The sequence below is a fragment of the Ursus maritimus genome, unplaced genomic scaffold (genome assembly GCF_017311325.1).
Source record: "Ursus maritimus isolate PB19 unplaced genomic scaffold, ASM1731132v1 scaffold_16, whole genome shotgun sequence".
Taxonomy (NCBI): domain Eukaryota; kingdom Metazoa; phylum Chordata; class Mammalia; order Carnivora; family Ursidae; genus Ursus; species Ursus maritimus.
In genome coordinates, this window is record NW_024424008.1 from 47,125,304 (window position 1) to 47,137,529 (window position 12,226).

At 46.0% G+C, this 12,226-nt stretch overlaps 1 protein-coding gene across 1 annotated transcript in view; it reads right to left on the reverse strand.

Annotated features, from left to right (window-relative positions):
- Positions 1 to 6,995: 6,995 nt before the first annotated feature.
- Positions 6,996 to 12,226, reverse strand: part of GRIK4 (glutamate ionotropic receptor kainate type subunit 4) — a 197,302-nt gene continuing 192,071 nt past the window's right edge. The window contains exon 19 of the mRNA XM_040631118.1: positions 6,996 to 9,399. Within this exon, the coding sequence (XP_040487052.1) occupies positions 9,043 to 9,399 (357 nt within the window). The 3' untranslated portion in view covers positions 6,996 to 9,042. The remainder of the gene's footprint in view (positions 9,400 to 12,226) is intronic.

Below are 12,226 nucleotides of genomic sequence, written 5' to 3' on the forward strand. Positions count from 1 at the left end.
ATTTGCCCATAAATCTCTTCATTTTGCTTAATTTAAATGTTTTGGCCAACTTCATGGTTTAATAATGAGAAATAAAATTGAAGCCTTAATGACTACTAAGGAGGGAATTTTCATTTCATCTGGAATTAAAAGAGCTGTTAAAGAGGCGGGCACCCTGTCAGACAAGCTGCCACAGCCTTCACTGGAGCGTGCCAAATGTGGCTTGATATTATACACGTCTTTATACCCAGGGCAATCCTCCAATACGATTACTTGAAAATCCTTCAGATCCAGCCCTACTTACAACCACCTGATTGCTATGCCCCTATTGATGAAGCTGGGAACTATTCATTGAATTCAGGCCATCTGAGAAGCCCCCTAGGTCCCTGGGGCGCCCCTCACACGCTGCCCATCAGAGCTAAGGCAAGTTACCCAGCTCCAGAAAGCTCGGGCATAGGCTGTATAATGGGGGCCCTGAGACCACAACGATCAGATAACCAGGCAGCAAGAGTACTGTTTCCGCACCTCCACCCGAGCAGACAAACTTAAAAGAGAGAGAGAACTATGAAAAGTTTTAAAACGCTTTTCACGTAGGTTGACCAGTGGAGAAAGGTATCCACTGCATGGCTATGTAGCCTAGAATTCCCTCCCCGTTCCAGAGCTGAGAGGAAACATTAGCTGGGTAATCCCCTCGTGCAGAGAGAGGAGCTCCGGTTTCTTTTGCTTGTATAGAATACAGCGAGGCCTCTGAGACAGTCCGTGGAGAGGCTGCTTGGCACTGGGTAGAATCATGGGAACTGGTTGAAGGGAGATCAACCTATTTCTATCGGCGGCTTGTTGGATGGTTGGAAAAAAAGAACCTCAGATTCTTCTATCTTTGTGACCTCCTTCAGGTATGTCCCACCCAAGCCACTTTCCTCACCACGTGTCACCTCTAAGAAGTATCCTACAAGGATCCCATCCTTCTTATGACATTTAGTCATATATTGGCTTAGGTGAGAAAGATTTATACATTTGCCTTTTAACACAGATTGGAAACGTTCAAAGGACAAGAACCTGGTTTTATAGTTTGTGTTCATTCATTGACTGATAAACAAACCAGTGACGAAGCCACTCATTATTCCAGCATCTACTACGGCGACGGGCACGGAGCAAGGCTTATTGTGAGCTACCCCAGGGACCCCAGGGAAGTGTGATGGTGCCTAATTTCTGCCTTCAAGTAGCTCACAATTTTGTTGGATAAGCTCGGTGTGTATAGGGGAGAAAGATAATGCAGTAGGACACAGTAAGGTCACGATGACTCAAAAACATCTAAAAATCACTAGAAAACAAAATTTTAATACTGAGTTTCTTTAGGTACTGCCATTTGGGTTCATTTGTTTTTTTTCTTCTCCTTTTTGGATTTTCCAAATTTTCTATAATGCATGTGTATTACTTTATTAATTATACATATATATGGCTTTTTATTTATATATATTTATAAATAAAATACATATATATTATATATATAAATATATTATAAATATATATAAAAAATTTATATATATATAAAAACACCCTGAACCTTAAAGTATATGTTAAGGAAAACAGCATTTTTCGAAACTCATCAAAACTGACTAGACTTCCTTAGTATGGTAATCAGTCTACCTGCTAGAGTTGTAATTTGTGGACCTTCAAACTGTGGCGATGTTTTACATTTTAAAAGCAAACCACCGAGGGGAAAGGTTTTGGTTTTCCCGGCAGGCATGTATGCGGAAACTGAAGTTGATTTTGATTACGTTGGTAAAGATCGATCCCATTTGTTCTGAGCAAGTACCACCTTGATAGACTTATATTGAAATGGATTGCCCATGAACCAAGTTTTGGTAATTTTATTTTGAGCAGAAATCACTTTTTGAGGATAATGAGGAGAGAAGGGAGAAGGCAGATTGATTTTTCCAAAGCTGGCGTGGGAGTCGGGAGGCCAAATCCTTCTAACCTATAGAGAAGGCATGTCGGCTGGAGACGGCTGCAAGAAAATATTCCCTTGTACCTAGCGACTGGAACCAATGTTCCACCAGTCTATGAATGTTATCAACCTTCTCTCCCCCACTTGGTTCATGCCCAGTAAAATAAGGGAAATCATATTTTTGCCTGGTGTAAATTATTAAGTTGTCCTATGCACAACTGCTTTAGATCAAGGGCATATTAACATATTCCTGCCACTCAGTGTCCTACCCACAGCATTTTTATGTACGTTTGGTCTCAGTTGAACTTGTCTCATTCATTCATGCATTCCTCCATGGGAACTCAGTATGTGCCAGGAATCCTACACTGAAAGAATAAAAGATGAGAAAGGCATTTTCTCTGCACGGTCAGTGCCTTACTCTGGTAGGTAGGGGTAAGAACAACATATGTATCAAGTACATATAATTCAAGGACGGAAGGGCTAAGGGCCATTGAAAAAGCTTGGGGATGTTCAGGAGAGAGAGAGGTTATCTCCTCACTTCCTTGGGGATGGGGATCCTTGAAGACTTCACAGGGGGAGATGATAGGTGAGCTAGCTCTTCAATAGGTAGGCTTTGGCAATTCAGAGATGACTGGGAAGGGCATTCCAGAAGGCGAGCACTGCCCAAGGGAAGACATAGGAGAAAGGCACGGAACAAACAGGATAAAGACAGAACGGGAAGTGGCATGGTTTGACTGTAGGGTGGATGGAAGGTAGGTGAGAAAAGTGCCAGGAAAAGTTTGAAAGATCAGCCTGGGCTGGATCAGGGAAGACCTCAAATCCTCTGGAAATAATGGCAGCCTCAGCACATCTGTGGCTTTATTTGGAACGAAACATGTGCTAGCTGAATAAAAATGTTATTTCTTAAATTCTGTGCGTTATTGGCCAACCCGACCACTCACATTTTAACAATTCCATTGTCTTGACCTTTCTGAAAATTGTTTTCTGCCTAAAATGGACACGGCTATTGATAAGTACAGAGTGTAAATGGAAGTCAACCTCCGTGCTCTTGTTCTTACAGGCTGTGCTCAGTAACACCACTGGCTTTGCTTTTTGTCTGGTCACTTCTTAATGCAAGAGGAACTTAGCTTTGCAGCTGATGGAGATGGAGGGAAAGAGGTTTTAAGAAGTCAGCTCAGGCATCTTAACACTCAGCTGGGAAGGGGAAAAAACACCTTTTACTTCATGCATCTACATATACGGTTGGCTGAGAAATAAATTACATCAAAGATCACTCAGCGGGAACTAAGCCAGAGGACTAAACCCGCCAATATTATCTAGCAGCACGGAGAAAGGCTGAAGTGATAATGCAAAGTGTCTTCTCTCTTTTGAAATGGGCATAGGGGGCACCGACAGAACCTGCATTTCTGTGCTAAACCACCATGCGTGTGCACACACACGCACGCACGCACACACACACGCGCACGGTTCAGCCTACAAAAGGGGAAAGGGAGGAAGCAAAGAAAAATAAATTTCTCTGTGCAGAACTGTTTTTCATATGATCCTCCTTAAGCTAGTTCTTCAAGTCCTGTCCCCACATTTGAACGCGTGGGCATGCACAGTCTCCTGGTAATGCTGCGGGATGCTGTTTACCTGCTTGTGACTTCTCTCCTTGACCTTCACATCTGACCAAGTTTTGGTGCTTTGAAAAGCTTTTCCATGCTCAGTTAGTGCTATAGGATTACAGACGATGTAGAAACGGAAGTTACATTCTGTTATCCTTAATGGAAAAGCTACCACAAACCTAATCAGAACAATCCAAGTAGAAGACCCTTCCAGGCAGACTCCGTGTGCTATGGATAACAGGATGGTTTAATGGACTGAAAAGGAAAATCATTCTCAATGTTCCTATACATCCCAAATTGGGGGGGGGGTGTTCTGTATTAATTTTTCACATTGGTTCCACACCTTCACTTCTGTAGTCACACTCCTTCCCCCCAATTTAAAAAACATTTGAGCTCATCATCCACTTCAGACCATTTCATTGCTTATTCCAGTTAGTCTTTCTGTATTCTGTAGGGCTAGGCTGTTTGTCTCTGCAGCTAATCCCGCTACTATAATTCAAAGCCCAGGCATGAGCTAGAGGTGCAAATCTCCAGTGTTGGCAGCCAACAGGAAGGAGCATAATAGGAGAGCCGGAATCCCACAAAAAGGAGCATGTGGATGAAGGCAAAACAATACAGACAACAACAAGCTCTCTCTGGTCCCAAGAGCGCTCAACTCAACGTGAATGAACCATAGTGCACGCCAGGGGAGAGGAAGCAGTCTTGTTTTTCTAGCCATGAAAACTGTTTGTAACAACCCCAAGTCACAGTCCTGCTTCCTCCACTAAGCCCGTCTCAACCACCCAGATAGAGGCCTTAGCCCCTCTGAATTTCTACATGGTTTATATTCCAAGTCACACACTCCGGCACTTGGATATTTCATGCCTTACTTCCACTGTTCTTCATAGGTGAGTTTTGTCTGCCCAGGCAGAGTACGGATAATCTCTTCTACTTCTTCATTACATCCCACAGAATCTAGTATGGTGCTAGGATGAGAGAGAAATACCCTCTCAAGGTCACTTGCTAACCTAAAAAAAGTGCCAGCAGGATGAGAGGTCCTTTGGTCCCTCTGACTTCTCTGGCATAGTCAAGAGAGAACATTAGGTTAGGCACAAGGAATATGAAAGTGGGCGGGATCTTCCGGCTAATTTTCTAGCAGGAGGATCATTGCACTTACATGTCTGATCTCCATCCTCCATAATGTGGACTCTACACAGTCTTACCTGTTAACTACGGTCAGGTGCCCAGACACAACCTCAGTCACGAGGCACTGATTCCCTGACACGCTTCAATACATTCCAGCCAGGGAAATATTTATACGCATGCCCTTAGCTAATATCTGGACAGATTATGGACTCCATTTCTTTATGCTCCTTCCTTCTTGGGGCCTCAAGTCTTTGCCATGTTCGACCAGAGAGGTTGTTATCCATTTTATCGTCTTTGTAGACTTCCTTCTTTCTCAACACTGGTGCTATCTGTGTCATATTAGTACGTTTCCATTCATTCTTCCGATTAAGGAGCATGGCATTAATAAAATTTGAACAGGGATGTCCTATCAAGAGTGACAGAACTTCTCTTGCCTGGTTGTCCTTAAATTACAACAGGTTTGTTGATCCCTTCAGTTCTAAAACTTGGCCACTTTTCTCCTCCTGAAGCCACACCAAGTTGTAAAATATATCTATATCTATCTTTATATGTAGATATGTAGATACATCAGTGTAGAAAGATATTTATATTCATATTTATATAAAACACATATTTTAAGAAAATAAAGTAAAATATATATTTTTTCTCTGAGAAGAGCTTTTTGAAGGCATGACATCACCAATCTTTGAGGCACACTATTGGATGACCAGATTGACATCCCCTGGGGGCATTATTTGGGTAATGGTGGGGACATGCCTATGGGGAAAAAGTCATCTTTCACAGAAAACACGGGAATAACTCATAGCTCAAGGCAACCAAAGGTTTAATTTCTGTCTTGAGAGGGCCCCATAGGAAGCACCAGCCTTCAGCAAATCTTTATGAAAGGATTCCTTCTCTGAATTTTCCAAACAGGCCTCTTTGTTATTACCCCAAGAGAGCGAACAACCAGTCAGGGAATTAAATCTCCCTTATCGTTTCCAGACTATTTTACCTTGCTGTGCACACCCTATTGGTGGGAGAGCCACAAATGGTGCTCTCAAGCTCCACTCCAAGCACCAGTCTGCTGTGTCTGAAATGCCCCAGCCCTCGCTGGCCTCACGTATTTGACTCCTACACCATGGGGAAGTCCCCTTTGGATTCCAAAAGAAAATTCAACTCCTTGGAATCCAAAACTAATAAACTTTCACAGAGTGGCCCCAGGTGGATCGGTTATCATGATATGTCAGTCTCACCTAACCAATAAGGCGGCCGGTTGGCAAGTTCCCAGGATGAATATTCTCATATGAGCATTGGATTAGAGGAAGCCAAAAGATTTTCGGCCATCTACACGCTCAACTTACACCCCACCTGGGTTCTGGGGTAGAGATCTTGTGACGGTTGGGGCCCTGCAAGGCAATTAAAAGAAATAAAGCAAAGTATTATATTTTAATTGATGTAATCTTCAAGCTCCCAGTGGAATCTGGGGTGATATCTGACTAGAGTTACCCCAGGTATCAACAGATGGCTATTCTGTGAAAGTGCATTTAGGAAGACAAAACCCTACGAATCCCGAACTTCATTACCATGTGTATCCGTTTGGGGGGGAGGGGGGTTGGCTCAGACTCCCAGGACTACAAATTGAAAGGAGCCACCTAGACTTTCCTGGGATCTGAATAAAGAGCCAAAGGGGGTGGGGAGTTGGACAGGGTGGAGAGAGAGACAGAGAGAGGGAGAGGGAGAGAGAGAGAGGAGGGCAGGTGGAGGGGAAGACACCAAGTGGGTTTATATTTTTACTTGCTTTTAGAGTATCTGGATGTCAGACACACCAAACTATCCTTCCCAAACCCAAACAGCTTTCATCCATCACTAACACTTCAGGGTTTGTTTCTGTTTTATTGTAAATATTCCAGTCGAAGAAAGATAAACAGACAAGAAAAAACTGCTTTATACAGTATACAGAGTCAGATAGAAAATACAGAATGGAAAAGAAAGCCAACAACCAACAGATAAAAAGTGAAGACAAACCAAGGAAGAGGACTAGCTGCTTGCAGGTTCACTGACCAGCTTGCGTGAGGTGCAGCGATAGTCCCCAGCAGCTAAGAGAAACTGTCTAGTGCTGTCACTCTTATCTTCACTCCACGCAGTGAAAGAAACAGACTTTACAAATGATTCATGGGGACATTTATTTCACTAATCCATTAAAAAAAGTTTGCTATTGATCAAGATATCCTGCTCATAAAAACGAGTTTTTAAAAAAAACAACCCTTCCCGCCCCCAGTGTGATCTGACAGTAGAGACCACATGGCTGGAAGCAAGGAATGGAGCTGTGGGTTGGAACAGCGTGGCACCATTTGGGTCTGTGGTCAGGCGGCCTTCGGTGCCCTTCCCACCAAATCCACGAGACTCGAGGCAAGGTTGAAAAAAATACTCGAGTCCTCTCAGAGCTTGCCATCATTGGATGGTTAAAGAGGAAAAGGGAAAAAAAAAAAGATTCAAATTCATGAGACAGAAGGTCAGCCTAGGACAAAACTGGCACCCTTAATGGGAATCATCAGGGTCCCATTTGGCCTCCAGGATGGCAGTTCTAACTAACTGGCCTGGCACACAGATGTTGAACTACCCACATGGTAAAAAAAAAACATGGAATTAAGCTCATCAGCTTCCAAAGATGTCTTTATTTTAGTACATTCAGAACAGAAACGTGAGGACAATTCGATTCAAGGTGGTGGTGGTGGTGGAGGTGGTGGTAGGGGCTGTAAAATTTCTCTCTCCCTCTGAATTTTCTAAGTTTACAATCAGAAATTGCATAGAATTTGTTTTCCATCAGAAAATGAAAACTCTCTGCGTGAAAGTCCCAACTAGTGGAGCCAAGCAAAGGTCACGCAGCGGCTGGGAAGCCTCACCCCTCCCATCAGCCGAGTGCGCTGGACCCTGCAAACATTTCACAAGTACAGCGGTAACTAGCAGCCATCTGAGAGCCTGGAAAGAATCAGTAACTCTGATTTCAGAGATGGAAGAGAAGTCAAACACTTAAATTCACGCAAGGGGACTTCTGCCCAAGCTGAGGTTAGGGCTTAAGGGTCCCCAGTTCCCAGGGCTATGTATCAGCTGTGAGACTCCACCTGTCTCCTAGGAACCTGGCAAGTGCTTGATTACTTCAGGTGTTTCCCTTTAATAAATACAGCACGCACTCACACACATGCCTGCACCCAGGTCTCACATCTAGGAGAAATCACCCAATCCGTGACGGCCTTGGGGGTCTGGCTTCATAGGCAGCTACTGAGTTTGGTTAAAAAGATATGCCCATTAACAAAGGATGCACCATACCAACAGGGTGGCCCCGCCCCCTCCTCCCCTGTGACTAGCACATTCCATCTGAAGCCAAGGCCAGGGTATGGGAAAAGTGTGTCACCCCACTCTGCTCCTTAAGCAAGGCCCCAGGACACCTCGTGCATTCTGCTCTCCTCCCCTGTCTCTCTTGTTGAGGGATCACAGTCACAAAAGACCAAATCAAACCCAGTGATAGTGAAAGTCAGAAAGAGAAAGAGAAAGAGAAGACACAGTAACCCCTGAAATCCCAGGCATTTCAAGGTCTCTCTGAGGAAACTACGAGTTGATTGGATTTTGGCATTTACAAAATTACTTTAATGGACTTTTGAGACTCTCCACCTTATTCTTCCCAAGACCCTTCTCCTACGCTCTCTGGCACCCCCAACCCCCACCCAGAAAAGAGAGGTCGGCACCTGAAATCCGACGCACTGGCCGCTCCACGTCCTAAAATTTAGGAGAAAGAAACGGATTATTTAGACTTCCATTTCCTAACCCAGCCTCCCCCTCCAAAAAACAAAAACAAAAAACCACCCCCAAACAAATGGCTAGAATTAAGAAGACAACAAAGAAGAAAAGTGGGGTGGGGGGTGCAGAAAGGGGAAACAAAAGAACACTAACGAAAATGTACAAATCCAGAAAAGAAAAACTTCCCTGTTGAGTTTAATTTGTTTTCCTGTAAGAACTAGACCCAGGGTACAATGGCCCCTTCCTTGGGGAAATTCCACTGATGATGCCACCAATTCTCTGGACAGGTCTGGGCAGGGACCCCCACCCCAGACTCTGTAATTCTGGCGGGAGGGAAAGGCCCACTGGGAGAAGATGGGTCCTTGGGGTCGGGAGGGAGGGCGTCCCCTCGCCACTGGGGTGCAACGTCTCTGGGTGGCCCCAGCTCCCGGACCCCCGTGCTGGCTCTGGCTGGGGCGGCAGGCTCTGCGCTCTTTGGGGCAAGTTCCTGGATCCGGGCTCCGACGAGAAGCGTGGACGCTGTGCAAGGCCGGCTGCCCGCGGAGCGCGGCGCCCCCCCGGCTGGCCCTCCGGCCTCCCCAGCCGGCCTGCACGTGTCCGGCGCCCCCGGGGCTACTCGGGCTCGCTGCTGTTGGTGGTCTTCTCCCACTCCAGGCTCTCCTCGCTGCGGGCTGGAGACGGCCGCGCCCGCAGGCCCTGGAACCTGCGGCACTCGGGGCAGACGCGAATGTGTGTGCAGCCGCGGGCCACCAGGGCGGCCTCCTGGGCCAGTCTCTGTGCCAGCTGGTCGGGCTCCCCGGCCCCGCACAGCTTGCCATTGCTGAGCGTGGCCGTCCCCCGTGGCCGGCGCTCCTCGGGGATGGGGGGCCGGGGAGGAGGCAGCCCGGCGCGCCGCCGGCGGGGATGGGCACTGTCCTGACATAGGATGATGCTGCGCAGCTCGGTCACCATCTCCTGGCAGACGGACACCTGGGGGGAAGGAGGAGGTCACAGCCCAACCTCTCAGAACCAGCCCCTGCGCATCGCTGGCGCATCTGTTCTGGTAGGGGTGCTGGGGGGCAGTGTCTCAGAATCACATAATCTTAGGTACGGATATATTGGGAAGACCTTGCAATCCGCCCCCTCATTCCACCTCCCACTTAGCATTGGAACGCCCTCCATACCATAGAGCTCAATAGCCCTGCCAGCGGGTGGTCCAGTCTTTGGACACTTCTAGAGAGGACGTCCTCACCATGTTGGGGAGAGAGCCCATGAAACGGGGCTTCCTTCTACGGACTTCACAATTCGTCTCTCTGAAAATGTCCCCATCCATCCCAGTGAAATGTGTAACTTGAAGCCTACTAAATAAATAGCCCCTCTTCTGCAGGTCAGTCTTGGAAGTCCTTGAAAAAGCCACGTCTCCATGCACATTGTGCTCTCAGGCTTAAGCCTCTCATTCTTTGGGTCAACTGGTTATAACTAGAGCTAAGGCTCTCTACAACAACAGAAGCAACAGCAACCACCACCCCGATAGGTCCACAGTCTCCTGATACGAAACCCCTGGGTCCAGCTATATTTCAGAATAGTTTAGATTTTAGAGAGGTAATACAACACACATGTAATATACTATCTATCACACCCAGTGGGGTCCAGGGCAGACCGTATATTCAAGCACATTGAAAGTTGTTAAGAGAGTAAAGCCTGAGAGTTCTCATCACAAGGAAAAAATGGGTTTTCCTTTTTTCTTTCTCTTCTTTTTATTGTATCTCTATGAGATGACGGATGTTAGCTGAACCTACTGTGGTGATCATTTCACAACAGCGGTAAATCAGACCATCATCCTGTATGCCTTAAACTTACACAGTAATGTATGTCAATTACTTATCAATGAAACTGGAAAAGAGCACATTAGCATTTCTGTAGCAAATGTATTTACCTTTACACTGAATGGGATAAAGACCATTAACATTAACGTTAGCCCTGGACCCGTGCAAGTTTTGTTGCCAAATGTACTTTGCATCAAATTTATAAAAAATTTGGAACTCTCCAAGCTTTTAAGGTTTCAGAATTGTGGGTGAAGAATCATGAACCTGCACGGCTGCTACCTCTACTATACCCATTTCACAGATGTGGAAAGAGAGGCTCAGAGAAGTTATATGCCTTGTGAAAAATCACTCGACTCATCATAGCTGACCCAGAATTTGAACCTAAACTTATTTACTCCAAATCACACGTATGCTCTGTTATGTTCTCCACTCTGCACTGGAAAGGACACTTCCTGGATGGTGATAGGAGAAGAAACCTGCTCTCTCCAGTCTCCGAGTTCTATCAACGGAACAATTGTTCTACCAGAGCCAAACAGCTAATGGAGCCTTTACTCTTCATTTTAGCTCTTGGAAGTCCTCACTGAATTTTTCAAGATACATCTAGACGGTGCTTGAGCTCTTGAGAATAACCAAACACGCACAGATCCTCTACTTGAAGTGGCTTCAGAGAAGTCATATCACCTAATGGGTTATGGCCCATTTAGACCTGTTACTAAATATCAGAGACTCTGGGCACGTCCCTTAACGTCTCTGTGCTTCCAGTAATAACTGCAACAGCTAAAACAAGAGCACCTGCCAAATCTATTACATGTGACAAGACATACAATTACTGGCTGTCAACTATGTATCAAGCACTGTGCTTTGCATGGAAATTCAGAGAGAGAGGACATAGTCCTGATTCTAGGCAGTGCAATGATTAGTAGGGAGGCCGATACAAAAATAATTGCAACACAGTGTATAAGTGCTTGATGCACAGGTTGCAATGGTGTTAGAAAAGAGGAGGAATGATCAACTCCTCTTGTCCAGGGAAGAAGGCAGGAGAACTGGGGAAACTTTCATAGGGAAAGGAACACCTGAATTGCTTCTTATGGAGTAAATAAGTAGCACCACTATTTTAGGAGTGGACAAAGGGGGAAAGCCAGTAAAGCTGGAGGGAGAAGTAGGAGGGGAACCAAGAAAGCTTGGTGTCAGGCAAGGCAAGGGAGGAGAGAGCTTCTGGAAGGAACTGTCCACTTCGTGAAGGGCACACTGAGGTCCAAGAAAGCCCACTGGGTTCTCTTTGGCTTCGTCCAATGGGAGGGGTTAGACCTCTTAGCAATGACCTTTCAGTGCCGGGGTGGGGAGGAGCCAGACTGCCCTGCACTGAGGACTGGATGGGAGGTCAGGAAATGGAGACAGCCGAATCCCCTGGGTTTGGAGGAGGGGAAGGATAATGCAAGAGCAATAGTAACACTGCTATTATTTTATGGCTTTTTGTTGAAAAGCCCAGCACGGAGCCCAACATGGGGCCTGAACTCACAACCTGAGCTGAGATCAAGAGTCAGATGCTTAACAGACTGAACCACACAGGCGCCCCAATACTACTACTATTTTAAAACAGAGGATAAACTTGAGCATAATTTTAGATGTTGGGGACAGAGCAGGAAGCAAACATAAAGGGAAGAAAAAGGAAAGTCCTCGAGTAGCCAAGGGAAGTGGGATGAAGGCAGAGACAAAGATATGCCCAGAAACATCTGCTGTGGTGCAAAGGCGGGGTGGGGGGGTGGGGGGGTGGGGGGAGGGCTTTAGCTGTGGGTAAAGTGTTCAGTGGGGGTTTTAAATTGGGGCTAGCCATTCCTGACTCCGTGGGGGTGGGTGGGAGATAAAATTCACCTTTATGCATGAAGGGGCAAAGGGATGGGAGGAGTGGGTGATGGTTTGGAAGTCCTAGTGGATATGGGAAGGAGTTCGAGCACGGCAAAGAACAAGGTCTAGAAGGCAGTGCTATACCG